Source organism: Canis lupus, chromosome 3 (assembly GCF_011100685.1).
Source record: "Canis lupus familiaris isolate Mischka breed German Shepherd chromosome 3, alternate assembly UU_Cfam_GSD_1.0, whole genome shotgun sequence".
Lineage (NCBI taxonomy): Eukaryota > Metazoa > Chordata > Mammalia > Carnivora > Canidae > Canis > Canis lupus.
Window position 1 is genome coordinate 72,206,961 of NC_049224.1, and position 19,135 is coordinate 72,226,095.

Sequence of the window (19,135 nt, forward strand, 5' to 3'; positions counted from 1 at the left end):
TAGTGTTGGGATCTTAGTGACTCTCGGTTTCTGGAAAGCTTTATTGGTTATAGAATTTTTTTTAAATTTTTATTTATTTATGATAGAGAGAGAGAGAGAGGCAGAGACACAGGCAGAGGGAGAAGCAGGCTCCATGCACCGGGAGCCCGACGTGGGATTCGATCCCGAGTCTCCAGGATCGCGCCCTGGGCCAAAGGCAGGTGCTAAACCGCTGTGCCACCCAGGGAACCCTTGGTTATAGAATTTAAGTAACCCTCGCTTACTTAGTTTTGTTTAGGCCTCATAAAAAGTACTCTGTTTATTAACGAAGCATTTTTTCTTTAGTTGCTAATAGGAGAAAACTCAGTTTAAAATGGTTTAAGCACACACCAAAAAATCAATTGACTTTAATACCCAAGGAGTCTAGGGGTATTATGTTGTAGGTATGGCTTCTTTTAGGGATTCCAACAATGTCATTAGAGCTTCCTCTTTTCTCTCTGTCTCATGGATCTGCTTGCTCATAGGTTCATGCTAATAACTCAGGTTGCCTCTTCATGGTGACCTCTCAAAGCTCCAGACTCATATCTTCTAGTTTTAGAAAAAGAGAAAAGAGAGCACCCCTTTTCTGAGCATTCTGGCAACAATCTTAGGGCTGGCTTTGTGTGGGTCACATGCTTTTCCTTGAGCCAGTCACCATAGCCATGAGGATTTGCTACTCTGACTGGCTGGGCCTGGGCCATGTCCTCTACAAAATAACGGGCAGCATCATCTCTGCCTGAAACACCTGGGCTGAACCCCTAGAATGTAAGCTGCCCAAGAGTAGGTATTTTTATTTTGTCAGTTTTGTGCCCTGCTATAACCTTCATAGTTAGAACCATATCTTTTGCACAGTAGAGCACACCAGAGAATCTGTTGAATCAAGGAATGAGTGTGTAGAAAGGTTGATTCCCCAAGAAAAATTGTGGGGTTGTTACCAGATAGAGAGGAAATAATGCATGTCAGGCTATCACAGATGTTTCTCCGTGTGCATGCAGGGGAGCAGTGGCAGTAGTAATATTAGCTCTTGTCTCACTTTGAATTAACTTACACCCAGCTCTGGAATAGGAATTGATCCTCCTGAATTGATGTTGAATCATAACAGCATGACGAATAACTTTGGAGACAATGGCAAAGTTTTGGAGCCCCATCCAACTACCAGAAATCTAGGAGCAGAACCTTCTCTGTATTGCTCAAATGTGTCAATAGAGTTCTGCCGTTAGATCATAGTAATAGTTGTATGACTCTGTGAATATGCTAAACACCCCTGAATTGTACATTCAGAGTGAGCTTTATGATATGTAAGTTATATCCTATAAAGTGAATAAAACAGTCAGCACTCTCAAGGAACTTATAATTTAGGAGGGGAGTTAGACATCTCAGTTGGCATTTATAGTGTAATATAGAAGTGCTGATATGAACAGCCTGTTACATACCTAGCACAGAGGTGGGGGCACCCATCATTGTGTTTAGGAATCAGAGAAAGGCTAAAAGAGCTGGGTTTTGTAGGATTTATAGTTTTCAGGCAGGGTATAGGGTGGGGGTAGGGGAGATGAAGGCAAAAGACATACCTAGGTAGAGGAAACAAACTCCATGTGCACGGGGAAGAGTTGAGAAGGGGCTTGGCATTGTCAAGAAAGTTGACTGTGGCTATAGTGTAGAGAACAAGACGGGGGGTGGGGGTACAGTGGTGGGAGATGTGACCAGAAGGCTCGATTGAGACTAGCATAGGGGAGTTTGAAGTGGCTCACAGAGTGAGCTGAATTCAAACAAGGGGCCAGAAGGTGTTTCAAGCAGGAGATCTACACGATCAGTTTGTGTTTATTTTTTTTTTTTTTAAGATTTTATGTATTCATAAGAGACAGAGAGAGAGAGAGAGAGGCAGAGACACAGGCAAAGGGAGAAGCAGGCTCCATGCAGGGAGCCCAACATGGGACTCGATCCCAGGTCTCCAGGATCAAGCCCTGGGCTGAAGGTGGTGCCAAACCACTGAGTCACCCGGGCTGCCCGCGGTTTGTATTTAGAATGATACAGGGCAAAATGTGTCAGGCTAGACTGCAGAGCCATTACGCTTGCAGATTTAGAAGGAAACTGATGAGTGATGAGTGCCTGAAAGCAGGCATGGAGGAGGTGGGAAGGGGAGACTCAGTTTACCAGAGGAACACTTTAAGGAAAATGGGCAGAATTCGGTAGGATAGGAAAGCCATGAAGGACCATCCCAGTGCTGCTAGTCTGGGAAATGCAGAGGCAATGCCCTGAATTCTCACTTAGGGTCTAGCCCATGTGTCAGTGGATTTAACTCCCTCCATCCCTCCAATTCCTAGGGAGTATTAGGCCAAGTGGTCTTCGATCTTAAATCTGTAGTAACATCATGGGAGGCAAAGATAAATGGAGGTGGCCTGAATGCCCCAACTTCTGAGTGTCACTGTGGTATTAGGATCGGGGAAAGCAGGCTAAAATGTCTTACATGGAGAAGAGCAGAAGCAAGAGATGCGTGAGGGGGGTGGTAGCCTTTCACTTTTATATCCACAGAGCGTTCATTGGTTCCCCATACTTTTTAGTATCTATACGATTGCTGTGTTGCTATTTCCCAGCATATGTGATTCCCTTTCGATCATGGTTACTAATGATGCTGGTGGTAAATATGAGGAAGGAAGGGAAGAGAGGGAGGGCCAGAATGGGGTGCTGGGGGGCATGGTGGTGACAGGAGCACTGTACCCCACGTACCGGAGCCTCCGCTGAGCCGTTAATGCTGTTCATACCAAAGCTTGGAGAACTCGGATCTGGGAGCATGACAGCTGATAAGAAATCACGTCTGGCAGAGAAGTATACCAGCCTGTTCTGGGTCACAAAACATATACTTTGGACTCTAAATAGCCTTTTCTTCTATGGCGGAATTGCATAAGAATTTCTTGAGCCGAGACCGAGGAGCAAAATAAATTGGTCTGGATAGTATATTGAAAGATTTTATTTTAACTCTTGCTCAGATGCTGCATGGGATAAAAGCTGGAGAGGAGCTAGACTTTTAATGTAAACAGTTCTTGAGATGTTAAATGAAACACTTGGCTTTTTTTTTTTTTTCCATCGTATTCACTGATTTTTTTCTCTGAACATGCATTGAGCACCTACTGTGTGCTACGCTGCTCTTCTGGTTGCTGGAGCTCACGGTCTAATAGGAAACTAAAAAGGCAAGAATAACAGTGGGAGTGATGCTGTCAGAGAGAGAAGTGTATGGAGGTTTGAGGGTATAGAAGAAGGAGCCCTGCAATTTGCCTGGAGGGGCAAGAAGACAGTGCACAACAAGGTGATCTGTACCTTGAATACCTTGAATCTTTTTTTTTTTTTTTTTTTTTTTAAGATTTTTGGGGCAGGCTGGGTGGCTCAGTGGTTTAGTGCTGCCTTCAGCCCCGGGCCTGATCCTGGAGCCCCGGGATCCAGTCCCATGTTGGGCTACTTGCATGGAGCCTGCTTCTCCCTCTGCCTGTGTCTCTGCGCCCCTCTTTCTCTCTCTCTCTCTCTCTCTAAGTCTCTCACGAATAGATAAATAAAATCTTAAAAAAAAAAAAGGTTTTATTTATCTATTCGTGGGAGACGCAGAGAGAGGCAGAGCATAGGCAGAGGGAGAAGCAGGCTCCCTGCCGGGAGTCTGATGCGGGACTCGATCCCAGGACCCTGGGATCACGACCTGAGCCAAAGGCAGATGCTCAGCCACCCAGGCTCCACCATCTACCTTGAATCTTAAAGGTGAAATAGAAATTTGCCAGATGGGAGAGAAGGATGTTGAGAACGTGTGCAAGGACAAGCAATGTGACATGCGTGATCAGTGTTTCAAGTACCTCAGCAATCATTATCTTGTTCTAGTGGTTCTTGGCCTTGACCACACATTGATTGGAATTGCCCTGACCGGGCCCAATCCCAGGTCAATTGAATCAGAGTCTTTGGAGGGTGTCTTTAGGAGTGGGCCTTTGCCTTCTCTATGTCTTTAAAAGCTTCCCAAGGGATGCATGCAGCTAGGGTTGAAAACATTTCCTTGTTCCTGTAACACCTGTGCTTTGACCTTTTGGAGACCTCTGATCCCTTGGCCTTTCCCTCCCAGCTCTCCATCCTCTTCCTGGCTCCATTCCCTGCCCTCTCCAGGCCCTACCCAGAGTACATTCTTCATCTGTTCACTTCCGCACACCTTATACCTCACTTCTGCCCCCATCTGTGACTATGTCTTCATTTTTACCTCCCATTTTTTAAAAAAGATTTTATTTATTTATTCATGAGAAACACAGAGAGACATACATAGGTAGAGGGAAAAGCAGGCTCCCTGTAGGGAACCTGATATGGGACTCAATCCCTGGACTTTGGGATCATGCCCTGGGCCAAAGGCAGACACTCAGCCACTGAGCTACCCGGGTGCCCCAGTAGGTTGCCTTTTCATTTCATTGACGGTGTCCTTTGCTGTGCAGAACATTTAGGGGGTTGATGTCATCCCACTTGTTTATTTTTGCTTTTGTTGCCTTTGCTTTTGGTCTCAAACCCAAAGAACGATTGCCAAGACCCATGTCAAGGAGCTTACTGCCTATGTTTTCTTCTGGGAATTTTATGGTTTCAAGTCTTATGTTGAAGTCTTTTATCCATTTTAAGTTGATGTTTGTGTGGAGGGGATAAGGGCGTGGTCCCATTTCATTCTTCCACATGTGGCTGTCCAGCTTTCCCAGCACCATTTATTGAAGAGACCATCCTTTCTCAGTTGTGTATTCTTGGCTTCTTTGTCATAAGTTAATTGGCCGTACATGCATGGGGTTATTTCTGCGCTCTCTGGTCTATCCCATTGATCTGTGTGTCTCTTCTTATTCCATCAAACTTAACATTTCTTTTAGAAAAAGTCACCAACTCTGTGTTTCTCCCATGTGACTGTTTCTGGACTTTGTTCCTCTCCTTGTGTTCCCCTCGCCTGCTTCCTCTCAGGGGAAGACTTTACTTTCACAGAGAAAATTGAGGCTGTCAGTGCTGCTTTTCCTTGGCTTTGTGTCACAGCCATGGTAGATATACCTGTTGCCACCCTTACTTCTTTCCTTCCTTCTCTCATCAAACATCCCTTGTCTTGGGCAAGGCTGACTCTCTCATATCTGCTATGCTCCCTCCTCTTATCACCTGGATCCTTTTTTAAAAAGATTTTGTTTATTTCTGAGAGAGAGAGAGAGAGAGAGAGAGAGAATGAGCATGAGCCAGGGGGAGGGACAGAGGGAGAAGCAGACCCCTGGCTGAGCAGGGAGCCTGTTATGGGAACTCAATCCCAGGACCCTAGGATCATGACCTGAGCTGAAGGCAGATGCCGAACAAACTGAGCCACCCAGATACCCTCATCACCTGCATTCTATCTTATTCATATATCCCTCTTGTGTTTCCATTTTCCCCTTCTCTACTGTCCTCTGCATTTCCAGCTTCTAAGCAATAAAACATCACTAAGACTGTAATCTTTAAAAAACAAAAATTCCTTCCTATAACCCCAAGTCATCCTCCAACTGCTCTTCTGTCCCCTCACTTTGTTTGTAGGGAAGTTCCTTGAAGGTCACCCTCTGCCCACCTCTGCCATTCTCCCAAAGCTGTTGGAGAACAGAAGCCACCAATGTTCTTATAATCAGCCAGTGCTGCTTAACGGGGGGCCTTATCTTCATGCCCTGGGCAAGGGATGAATGATTAGAGTCAGTGAGAGGGATAGACTCTCCCCACCTAGAACCCCCCACCCTGTGCCTAAGTCTCTCATGCCCACCTTGTTCTTTCCCTCCTGTCTTGATTGGATTATTTACAGTAGCCTTCCAGGGGGTCTCTGGGCCTGGGTTTTGCTTCCCTTTGATAAATGGCAGAGTCAGACTCTAACACCCAATGGAAGAGTGTGAAGATGAGGCCAGCCTGCCTCTTTCGTTGGGGAAGCACTCTCCATCTGCCTCATTCTGCTCTTGCCCTGATGACTACTCAGGTTTTAATTGCCTAATTTACATTGCTTCTTTAATGCCCTTTCATCAAAGTCATCTTGGAGAACATGCTGGGGGAAAGATACCCTTTCCCTCTACCACATAAAGGAATACAACACATACATACACATACATCCTCTCCCTATCCCTCTCTCTCTCTTCCTGTTTCTTTCTCTTCAACCTCAGATTCATCCTTTACTCTATTGAAGTGCTTGATCTTCTTCTCTGCCTGGGGTTCAAGTCCAAACCCTTGGAGCATGTCTTGTAGGACTCCACCTGACTCATCCTCCCCCTTAACCACATCTCAACTTTTGTCTTTGGATTTGCTAAGACCCCCCAAATGCCAATCCACCCTCTCTTACCTTCACATCGTCTCCAGACTGAAGTGGGAAGACCACTCACTCCTTTGCACCTCCCCCAATTCCCATCCTGGTTGATATTTATTACATTATGGCGTGTTTGTCTTCAACAAGGCTGAAAGCACTCAGCAGGTGGGACCTTGTGTGTCTTGGTTCCCCTACTCCTAGCACAGTGCCTGGCAAGAGGAAAGTGCTCCTTAAAGATGGTGATCAGACACAAAAACGCGTGGGAAAGGAGGGAATGGTAAAATAATAATCCCTAATGGTATGCCAGGCATTAGGCTAAATGCTTGACAGTCCTCTCTCTTCGTTCTCAACAAAAATCAGTGAGGGGTAGATACTACTACTATCCTGATTTTACAGCAGAGAAATGGAGAATTTAACTCACCTGTTATGTCAAGGAATTTGGACTTATTCTTGAGTCCAAAGAAAACAGTTAAATAGAATAGATTCAAAGAGACGTTGTCAGATTTCCTTTGCTTTAAAAAAGAAAAACCTCCTTCCTCTTAAACTTGAGCGATTTTTTTCCCCCTATAATTAAGCTCTCTGGATCCAACTTCTTTATCTCATCTTGTTAGCCTGTTTACTTCCTGTGTGTCCATACAGCAGGACCATTTTTATCACTTGGAGCAGATCAGGTGTTAGTTTGGGGGCCCTGGCAGGCAGCTCTGTGCTCTGTCACTCGGATCTAAAGGGGTAAGGGTTGCTTACACTTATTTTTAAATACCCACCTACATTTCTCTTTTTAACCCTCACAAAAACCACATGCTATTAATGTGCCCATTTTTCAGACAAGGACCCTGACGATCTGGTGTCCTAGATCCCTCAGCTAGTAAGTAACACGGGCAGGGCTCGAGCCTTGTCCCCCTGGCCCTGAGTTCTTTGTTCTTATCCTCATGGCACTGCCTCCCACATTCAGGGCCTCCTTCTTTTTTTTTTTTTTTAAGATTTTATTTATTTATTTATTCATGAGAAACAGAGAGAGAGACAGAAAAAGAGAGAGAGAGAGAGAGAGTTAGAGAGAGAGAGAGGGGCAGAGACACAGGCAGAGGGAGAAGCAAGCTCCATGCAGGGAGCCTGACGTGGGACTCGATCCCCGAACTCGAGGATCACGCCCTGGGCTGAAGGCGGCGCTAAACTGCTGAGCCACTTGGACTGCAGGGGCCTCCTTCTTTGAAGCCTTGTTCTTTCTAGGAATTTGCTGACCTCTACCTACTTCTTTGGACCCAAATGACTGCCCAGCTGGTAGTTAACTCCTTCCTAGAGACAGCTGTATATGTCATAGCATTAACTTGGCTGTTCTAGATGTGAACCTTTTATTTTGCTCCCAGATGATACCATCATTTAATATCTTAAGATGCACACAAACTGTATTTAGGCTTTGATCTATAAAAACAGTGCAGACAGAGCTGTTTTGTACGGGATGGTCCTGTTGTTCTAATTTAACCCGTCCAGACCTCCCCTTCATGATATCTCACACACAGAAATGTTCCAAAGGGCATAGGGAGGGCAGTGGGATCCAAAAGGCTGATGAGAATGTGGCGAAAGGTTTTTATCTATCACATCCAAGATATAAAAGCTATTTAATCACCTAGAAATTTTGATAGTATTCTTTCTGAAAATGTTTCTGGTTATAAACAAAGTAAATAAAGCTTTCTCCCTAATAACATTGTTAGAATATAGTACCTTAACATCATAAAATAGCCTCCTAGAAATATTTGCCATGTCTTTTAAAAAGCAGAGATTTCCTTTCTCATAGTAATGTCATTCTAAATACCCAAGAGTTTAAATGGCATTTTCTCTTGTGTGCCCATGTGACAAGATATGTGTCTCTGGGAAAATTTCAAATGGGTTCAAGGTGGGCCCTTTTTTTTTTTTTTTTCTTAAAACAGGATTCAGTTTTATGTTTTTAAAAAATTTTTTTTTAAAGATTTTATTTATTTATTCATGAGAGACACACAGAAAGAGAGAGAGAGAGAGAGAGAGAGGCAGAGACACAGGCAGAGGGAGAAGCAGGTTCCATGCAGGGAGCCCAACGTGGAACTCAATCCCTGATCTCCAGGATCACGCCCTGGGCCGTACGCAGGTGCTTAACCGCTGAGCTATCCAGGGATCCCTGGTGGGCCCTTTCATATCAAGTGGCACTCTTGAGTAAGGTTGAATTATAAATTGGAATATATGAAAATGGTAGTAATAGTGAAAACAGTATGATTTTTTTAAAATGTAGTTGCCAGGATTTTGCTTAAAAAGGAGAAACAAACCAGATTTTTTTTTTTTTCTAACTAAAATGAAGCCCAGGCACTTAGCTCTTTTGCTGGGTTAGCAGTAATCCTTATAAGTAACAATTATAAAGAATGGAGTCCAAGGTCTAACCACTTCATGTTACAGCCCTTAACTGTCTTTGTAGGCCACGCCTGTATTGCGTTATAAATGTGGGCACTGCCTATAGTGTACATTGCCTGCCTTTCTAGAAGCACACAGACCCAAGCATGAGTGGGTAACTCTTTCCTAAAGTAGATAATCCTGAGTATTTGATGATAGAAAGAAATACCTCAAGCTCCCAAGCAAAGGAACATTTTTACCTTCCTTCCCTGTGGAGGTCTCTGTTTTGCCTGGGGGTGGAAGAGGGAGTTGTCACAATACAATTTTAGGAATGTTAGGAGCTGTGCTTTGGTTCATTTGCTGGTGTAAACTCACTGAGGTCTCTGTGGAGGGCAAAGGATCAGATAAGAAAGGGTCATTCTTCATAGGCTGAGAAATGTGAAACCTTAGGAATTTTTGTTGATGAATCTTATTCCTTTCTAGTCTGAGAAACCTTTCTTTCTTCCTAGTAAGAGACACATGGAATAAATCACGGATGGTATGAACAATATTTGAGATAAATGCAACTGTCAGATAGTTTCCTAGGAGTCCTGCAAGGGCACACAGGGCCTGCAAACCGCTGAGTCTGTATTTTAATTCAGTGGAATATATTCAGACTCCTTTGGGGGCTCTAACAGAGCAGTAGCCAAGGTCTCAAGGCTGCATTATTAGTAATTGTGTGTGTGTGTGTGTGTGTGTGTGTGTGTTCTCAAGTAACTGAGCCATTTCTCCAAAATGTCTTTCATCCAAACGCTAAGCCCAGGTCAAAAATGTTCACAAATATATTAGCAAACTCTGATGGAGATTTGGTTTTTCCAGGCATTCAGAACACAATTTCTCAACATGGCTGAGAAAAATTACCTTGGATGTATGGTACATTGTTGAACAGTGACCTTTCAGGTTAATTAAGAAGACTGGAACCCCAGAGGAGTTTTGGGCAACTTTTTTGTTGCTCAAAGGAACTACAGAATAGAAATGTGGTGTGAATGTTTAGAAAGGGGATGCTTTGCAAGGTTGTGAATAATGACCAGGAGAAAATGCCCTTAAATGAATTCAAAAGGGAGATTCTAAATAAAATTTGGACCCTTAGACAGCTCAGCTTTTCTGTAAATTGGCTTTTTTTGTATCCACGTTAAGCCTTTTATTTGTTCCTATTTAACTTATGAGTGAATAGTGAAAATAAAGAGGAAAATAAGTCCATTCTATAAGAATGTGTGCAATGGAAGCATTAATCCTTTCAACTTTTTGTAAAAACAATGTTGACTCACTGTATGCTAAGCAGTTTAATCATGCCAGGCAGCCTGCTAATGACTAGTTTCTTTTTTCCAGGTGACTCAGGTGTAGACACCGTGGCAGTGTTTATGGCCAGCAGCGGAGCCACAGACATCACAAATCGAAACAGCCCAGCCACACCACCAAATACCCTTCATCTCCGTTCCTCCCACAATGAACTGTTGAATGCTGAAATAAAACACACCGAAAGCAAGAACAGCACACCCCCCAAATGCAGGAAAAAATATGCACTAACTAACATCCAGGTGGCAATGGGCCTCTCTGATCCAGCTGCACAGCCCCTGCTGGGAAGTGGCTCTGCCAACATCAAGCTGGTGAAAAATGGGGAGAACCAGCTCCGGAAGGCTGCAGAACAGGGACAGCAGGACCCCAACAAAAACGTCAGCCCCACTGCAGTCATCAACATAACTTCTGAGAAGTTAGAGGGCAAAGAGCCCCACCCATGCGATTCCTCAGGCTCTGAAATTCTACCCTCCCAACCCAGGAGAACCAAGAGCTTCCTAAATTACTATGCAGACCTGGAAACCTCAACCAGAGAACTAGAGCAGAACTTAGGCAACCAGCACGGGGTTGTGGAAGAGAAATCGCAGCCGGGCCAGGGCCAGGCCTCCACCGTCATCGGGAATGGTGAAGCGCTGCCACAGAAAGCCAACAAAGCCCAGTTCAGTCCTGAAGATGGCCAAGTGGCCACAGTGTCATCCAGCCCAGAGACCAAGAAGGATCATCCTAAGACGGGAGCCAAAACTGACTGCGCACTCCACCGGATCCAGAACCTGGCACCGAGTGATGAGGAGTCCAGCTGGACAACACTATCCCAAGACAGCGCCTCGCCCAGTTCCCCAGATGAAACAGGTACCCCTGGGAAGGGTCTAGACCATGGCAGTACTTTCTTCTGGTGTTCCCAGTTATTGATGAGATTAAGCCCTGGTCGCACCAAAAAAAGTCCATTTGTGGGGAGAGAAGAATGTATGCCTCTTGGGGTACAATAAGGCAGTTTGTGTGGAAAATACCATTAGATTTCTCCCTGGCTTCATTTTGGTTCTTACCTACGTTGTTTGTTCTGGTGAGCATTTTTGTAAAAGAAATGGGTCCTTAGTGTATAGTAAAGCATGATCTGTTTAAATTATACTGCCAGCGCTTAGGTGAACTGGCTCTAAACCCTATCTAGAAATACTGGGTTTTGTTAAGCAAAATAATAAGAGAGAGAGAGTTGCAGGGGACAACACATAGCTTCATGAAAAGAACCAACTATTTCAAAGTTCTCAGAACTGGGATCCCTGGGTGGCGCAGCGGTTTGGCGCCTGCCTTTGGCCCAGGGTGCGATCCTGGAGACCCGGGATCGAGTCCCACGTCGGGCTCCCGGTGCATGGAGCCTGCTTCTCCCTCTGCCTGTGTCTCTGCCTCTCTCTCTCTCTCTCTCTCTCTCTCTCTCTCTGTGTGACTATCATAAATAAAGAAAGAAAAAAAAATTAAAAAAAAAATAAAGTTCTCAGAACTTAATTATGCTCAAACTAATGACAAGTTAGAAGTTTAAAAAGTTTAAAAGTCTGCTTGTTGTAGACATTTCCCTTTGACCTTTACTGGGGAACATTTTATTAGCCTGGTTCATGTGATATTTGAAAGTAAGAAAGTGGTGGTGTGGGTTTTTTTTTTTTTTAATATATTCAGAAGTTCAGGATTTTAAGTGGTCTAATTGAGACCAGTCTTTCTTGACTTTTGTCTATATCTGTAACATCTTCAGATTTGTCCTAATCGGAACAGAAATGAACAGGGTTCTAAAAGCCAGCTACTTTGAATCTCTTCTTCTCATAACCCCCCCACTGTACTGATTATAAGATTAAAACATGTGGAGCACTTTGTTGTATCTTAATTCAGGATAAACAAGCACTCACAAAGGCTTATTTCTCTAACATAACCCTGTCACCCGGCAGCTACCCCATTGGGTTCCAGGACTATGTTAATGTGCTAGAAATATAACAGATCGTCCCACTGCTGAAGGAAGTAACATTTCTGCCACCGCTAAGGCAGAGAAACTACAAGGACTATAGATAAGGAAGAAGAGAAGGAGAAAGTGAAGACATTAACTTGTTTAAAAAAAAAGTGTTTTTGAAATGCCCTTTAAAATCGCAGTGCTTTAGGTGATAGATTTCATCAGCCTGCTGTAGCTGGATATGGCAGTAGGGAGGTTGAGATGAGTCCATTTCATCTCATAAATGCCTGGACCTGCACATTACTAGAAACATAATTATGTTTAGTAATGTTGCTGAGTTCACAGCTATTACTTTTTACCCATTGAGAGGATTCATATCCTGTAGCTGATGGACACTGTCACCTGCTCATGTTTGAATCTACATAAAGGTCTCCTTGAGTATCTCACATCCAGAGTCCACTTCCTTTGAGGAGTATCTCCCAGACCTCATTGTCTTCCTCCCGTCACGATAGCCTTTCCACTGCAATTCCAGGCATGGCGCTTTCTGCTGTAGGCAAATTTTAAATTTTCCTGGAAAAATTAGAGATGGAGACAAACCATGAGAGACTCCTCACTCTGGGAAACAAAGGGTTGTGGAAGGGGAAGGGGGGGTAACTGGGGGATGGGCACTGAGGAGGGCACTTGATGGGATGAGCATTGGGTATTATACTGTATGTTGGCAAATTGAATTTAAATTTTAAAAAATTAATTAAGTAAATAAATAAAATTTACTGGATGATATTAAATGAACAATAAAGTCTCCCCTGTTCCTCACTCTAGCCCCTATTCACAATGATGGCCGCTGTCCTTTTTTTTTTTTTAAGTATTTCCTTTCAGAAAGCATTTTATGTATGTATGTATGTATGTATGTATGTATTTATTGTTTTTAAAAGATTTTATTTATTTATTCATGTGAGACACACACAGAGAGAGAGACACACAGAGAGAGGCAGAGACACAGGCAGAGGGAGAAGCAGGCTCCATGCAGGGAGCCTGACGTGGGACTCGATCCTGAGACTCCAGGATCATGCCCTGGGCTGAAGGCGGTGCTAAACCCCCAGAGAGCATCTTAGACATATACCCACATTTATAATAAATTTTAAGTTTTACCCAAATTTTATGATAATGGTATTTTTTAAAGAGTCCTTATCTTTTAGAGATATATACCAATATATAATAGTATAATAGATACAACGTGATACAATATATACTAACATAAATAATATTGGGTATGGGATTTTCTTCAAAATAATTGAGATAAAAGAAAAAGAAAGAAAAAAGAAACAAAACCGCCCATTAGCTGATAATTGTTAAAGATTTGTACATAAGTGTTTATTATTCTGTTCTCTCTAATTTTGCATCTTTAAAATTCTCCACAATAAAAAATCAAAACAGGGATGCCTGGGTGGCTCAGCGGTTGAGCATCTATCTGCCTTTGGCCCAGGGTGTGATCCTGGAGTTCTGGGATCGAGTCCCACATCAGGCTCCTGCAAGGAGTCTGCTTCTCCCTGTGTCTCTCATGAATAAATAAATAAAACATTTAAAAAAAATCAAAACAAAAAAATTACATTAGATAGTTTTAGGAAGGTTTGCTTTTTCCTCCTAAGTATATATTTTGCAGAGCAGTGCATATGAGGACATACAATTTTTCTACCTCAGGTTTTTTAAGTATCAAGCATGCTATTCCACGATATTCGAGCTCCACAGTTTATTTAATTATTCCCTCACTGCTGAGTGTCTGGATGATTTCTGCGTACTGCTCCTTCTCTTGTAGGGTGCTAGTGTCAGTAAGGGCCTACAGAGAGCACAAAATTCCAGCTGAACACATACACTCTACTCTGACTCTCTCCAGGAAACCTTCCCGGGGTCCCCTCTGCTCACTGCTCATTTGCTCAGTGTCCTGGCATCACTTTTTGTTGTGTTTCTCTGGTGCTTGGCACATGATGCGAACTGAGTTAAGCTTTCTGACACAATGAGAGGCTATGTTCATTTTTCTCTCTTCAAGTCAGTTTTGAAGATCTTCACATTTTAAAGGAAGATTGACAATATGGTAACATCCCTTAATGGGTAGCTAAGGATAGACATTTTAAATCAAATATGCTCAAGAGAATGTGGGTTAGCTGTGACTCTCAAGCAGTGACATTTGAGTTTTTTAAAAAAGTACATAAGAACCTAACCTGTGCTATTTTCAACATATGGTCACTCTGGAATCTCTGTACTTATTTCAGCACGCCGCAAGATCTCAAAATATTAATATCGGTAGTTTTTAGGAATTCTTTTGGAATTTCGTCATAGCCAGTTGTGAACTCCTACTGAATTGAAACCTCTTTATTTCATGATCACACTTCCAAGTTTCAGGTGGTGACCACTACGAAAATTAGTGAGTAAAATAAAATAAATGAATTTTCAGCATTTGCATTACTTTTGATTTTGTCTCTCCAGTGAAACATACTGTTAGTGTTTATAATGATCATGATCAGCTTAAATTAAACATTGTATGTTTCACTTCTAATGGTCAAATCAGTGTTTATTATGTTTCCTATAATATATACATGTTTATGTATATATATAATAAATACAAATACTAACTATTGAGAGAAAAAAAATAAGAGCAAATTTTTGTAAGATACTGGTATGCATCTCATAATACAGAGTACCCGTATTCTAGTATGCATTGCGGAGGGTATATTTGCTTATCTGCTGTGTGTTAAGTAAATACTCATCACAGTGGTGTGTGTTTTATGACTAAATCATAACACAATTATCTTTGGATTGTAGACTGTGCTTTGGGGAGCCTAGAAAAATAGGCTCGTTTCTACCTTAGGGGCATCCTTTCCAAGTTAGACTGCTATTTATAAAATAAAATGCACTGCTAACCCAGAGATCGACTACTTTCCATTTCTCTTTGTCTCTCAATTGCCCCCTCCAGCATTTAGTCATTTTTTTTTTTTGCACAATCAATCATGTATACAATATGTTGCTCCTCTTTCCTCCTGTGTAGTCTGTCCTCTGAGAAAACAAGAGCCTATTAGGGAAAAAAAAAAGAAAGCATCTGTGAAATTATTGAGCTTCATAGGAGTTTACCAAAGTTCAAAAGAATGCCTTGACTCTGATTCTAAAAGAAAGGGTTGCATCCCATTTTGGTACTTGAAGGTGAGAACTTAGAATTAGTTAGCATTTTGCTAGAAATACAGTTCCCTCCACGGCCCCAGGTAAGCACGATGACTCAGATAAATATAGGTTGGTCAGATTGTGTGTAATCTTTCTGTTAGTCACCTGGTGTCTTTGCTTCATGGAAACTTTTGAAAGATATAATATTTTGATGCTACCTGGGTACAGGTTTCCGGACCTTGTTGGTACCAGCATCTAACTTAGGTTTAATTTGGGGCTTAATAAAATTAAAGGTACAGAGTATGAACCTGGGTGGGTCTTGTGGAATAGCTGTGCCAAGATTAGGTTCATTACTAAAGTGTACAAAGGCAGGATATACATAGAGAAAACAAAATCGAGGTGGTGTGACTTTGAGCCTAATGCTTCATTACCTTATAATTGAGAGCATGGGCTCTAGAGTCAACTTTCTAAATTCAAATCTCAGCTCGGTTAGAGGCAGGCAGTTCATCAGTCTCTGATGTGTAAAGTGGAGGTGATAGTGGGGCCTGGCATGGACCAATTGTGAGGATTAAGTGAGAGCTCTTGGAACAGTGTCTGGCATATAGCAAGAGTTTAATAAATATTAGTGCCTATATTATTAGTGACCACCATTATCACTACAGCAAGTGGGATGTAAAAGTTTACTTCTCCCTTAATTAAAAGTTACCTACATTCTGGACTCTGATTTTACTTAGGACTTTCTGTACCCTAAGGGCAGGGAGTGGTTTGTGTTCATCTTTGTATTTGTGTTGTCAGTGTTTGAGATATAGCAAGTGACCTTAGTAAATAAGTAATGGTTAACTGAATAAAATCAGAGGCCACCTACATATCGCCAAATGGCCTTGATATATTCAGTAAACATTTGATGTTATAGCTCAATCAACATCTGATTTTGATGTTGGGTACATATTTTATAACTTAATTGACAATGTTGCCTGGTAATAGGTGAGGCTGAAAAACCAGTTATTAGGAACGGCACAGTGAAATTCTGTGGACCTACTATGTGTCCATAGAATCTTGTTCATGGTACTTTCTCAGATTGTCATGGTGGGACTTGAACCAGTGTCTTCAGACACAGCATCCAGTGTTTTTCCACTGTACTATAGTGAGTGACCTCCAGAGCCTGAATATGTGAGATTTAATCTCCAACTGGCTGTGTGTGGTAGTTATCTTGAGAATCTGGAAAATGGAAAATTATATTTTAGAAGATCTTTCCATCCTTATTAAAAATTGGGATCTAGCTCTCATGTTATCTCCTCTGTGAAACCTTTCAAGACCCTCTGAGTTATTGAAAGTAACTTTCAGAGAAAGTAACATTTCAGAGAAATGTTTTCAGATTTCTTTTATCATGTTCCCCTCAGCAGTTCGTAACCTTACTTGAAATCTTCCATTTAGACGTAGAGCTTCATGAAAGCAGGAACCAAGTCTTCATTATGTGTGGATATGAACCTCTTCAAAGAGTACGTAATACATAGTAAAAGGCTGCATAAATGTTATCTTTTTGCTGATTGGAAGGAGCTGGAAGATAAACATGCATGCATGCTCTCTCAGCGTTGCTACATCAAGCACACCTATAGAAACAGAAAAAGTAAGCACAGCTTGTAAACCATAACTGTGAAGAGCATCTGGATAGGGTGATTCTTATTTATATTCTAGGCTCCTAGGAGGGATGGAGAATTGGGGCTGGTCATTCAGTCCACCACAGACATTTCTCACATTTGAGTCTATAGGTCTGCAAGTCAGAAAGGCCAGTGCCAAGGAAAAGAGCTGTTTCGATTACATTTGCCTTTACACTTCACTTTGCGTTGTAAATTGATCATGTTGCTCAAGAGTTTGAATCCTTTGATGTCATAACATTGATTGTTTCCAGTATTAAGGCAAGCAAAGTGGACCTCTTTTGCAAGCTGGGTAGCTGGAGAGGGGGAAAGCCAAGGCACGAACCTAATTGTGTCAGCGTAATTGGCAGCTCTTCTTATTTCTGGCTTTAGCTAGCTTAAGAATGTTAGAACTTTGGATAAGGTTATACTATTAACTTTTTCAGAACCTTCTTTTAAATGTTCATTCTATGTCACTTGTTTTCTGGTAATTTCAACTATACATGATTTTTAAATTGCTTTTCAAAAGCTCCTTTCCCTTAAAAAAATAATTCCAGGATATAGGAAAGACCTAGTTTTCAGCAAGTTTGCCCTGCCTGGATTAATTTTAATCTCTTAAATACCCTTTGGTGACTCACTAGCCTTCCTGTCTTGTCTTCTCAGTTGAGAGTTCCATGATGTGACAGGAGGAATTCAAGAAGACAGATGTGAGATGTTTCCAGAATAGCTCGGACATACTGTATTCTGGGGTAGATGATGTGATTTCCAAGTTAGATTTTAGTAGCCTGGGGGTAAGATATATAAAAATATTACTTACCTCATCTCCTCATCTCATGAACTTAGGGAAGAAAATGGTTTCGCTCAATCATTTTTGGAATTTTCTAGACAAAAAAAAAAAGTATTCACTTAAATGTTCAAAAATTTGTGGTTGCTCTTTCACTTCAAAGAATTATACTTTAGGAAACAAAAGATAATACAATGAAATGAGTGGTAGCAAAAGTCTAACAGTCTGGTAGTGAGTACAAGGTGATAGGTACATTCTTTTTTTTTTATTTATTTTTTTATTTATTTTTTCGATAGGTACATTCAATGAGCCAGGAAGGGACTGTGCTGGGGGTAGAGGATGCTCAGAGGAGGCCAGAGTGCTGGGGGTAGAGGATGCTCAGAGGAGGAAACTTCAGTTGTTAGAGATGTGGACGCTTAGGTCCTTAAAGTTACCTGTACTGGGGACTAAATAGACATCGGATGGAGATCCAAGGAGGGCATTGTCTCCCAGAAGTGTTAAAAAGTAAAAAATCTTTTTTTCTTTTCTTTTTAATTAATTGCTAAAGAAGTTTAATTTGTAATTTTCCCCCAGTCTTTTCTCTGCTTAACTGGCATTTTGAAAATAAAAATTGGAGCACCTGATTGATACAGTCGGTTAAACATTGGACTCTGGGTTTCAGCTCAGGTTGTGATCTCTGTGTCTTGAGATCAAGTCCCACATCAGGCTCCATGCTCAGTGTGAAATCTACTTGATATTTCTCTTCCTTTGCCCCTTCTGTTCATGCTCTCTGCCTCTAAATAAATAATTTTTTTATTTTTTTAAATTGTGTTTTCTAGTTTTGGCAAGTTAGTTTCTGGGGGAGGGTAAACAGAAGGTAAACAGAAGTTTCTGGGGGAGGGTGAACAGAAGAGCTACTTAGAAAAAGAAAGGGTGGAGTCCTATAGTTGTCCTGGTGTCTGGTGCCTCTGAGAAGTACCCTCCAGGGCAATCACCAGGAGATGGTTGACTCAGTGGGGCCATAGAGACAAAAGGACTATGGGTGACTTGAAGATTTTTGGTCAAATTTCATTGTAAATGTTCTGGCCAAATACATTATTCTCACAGAGGAATCTTAAATTTATAAATACATAGAGAGGCTTATGATTTGTTTTAAAGATTTTTAAATTTATTCATTCATGAGAGACACATAGAGGCAGAGACACAGGCAGAGGGAGGAGCAGGCTCCCTGCGGGCACCTGATGTGGGACTCCATCCCAGGACCTCGGGACCACACCCTGAGCCAAAGGCAGACGCTCAGCTGCTGTGCCACCCAGGCGTCCCGAGGCTTATGATTTTTAAAAGTCAGGATGCCTCAGAAACATCCAGAGTTGTCCGCAAGCTTGAACTTGTCCACATCCTTGGGGAACTGAAATAGATCTGTAACTTTACCTTGATTTTAACTGAGCAATATTATCTATATAAGTTACCAACAGTTTGGGGGTTTGTGAATTTGCTCATCATAATTTTGTTCATTAGTTCACCCATTTTTTCTGATTTGTTACTTCATATAGACATATATATGCCAGTCATTTATTAAGAGCCTTTTCTGTGTTCTGTGGCAGGTGCCTGAGGTGTAGAAATAAGTGAGAACCATTCTGTGACCTCAGCTCACATACAGTTTCTTT

At 41.9% G+C, this 19,135-nt stretch overlaps 1 protein-coding gene across 11 annotated transcripts in view; it reads left to right on the forward strand.

Annotated features, from left to right (window-relative positions):
• APBB2 (amyloid beta precursor protein binding family B member 2) overlaps window positions 1-19,135 on the forward strand; it is a 375,275-nt gene that overhangs the window by 175,712 nt on the left and 180,428 nt on the right. For all 11 annotated transcript variants that reach the window (XM_038533425.1, XM_038533419.1, XM_038533427.1 and 8 more), the window contains one exon: window positions 10,028-10,843. In XM_038533425.1, coding sequence (XP_038389353.1) covers window positions 10,028-10,843 — 816 coding nt within the window. The remainder of the gene's footprint in view (window positions 1-10,027; window positions 10,844-19,135) is intronic.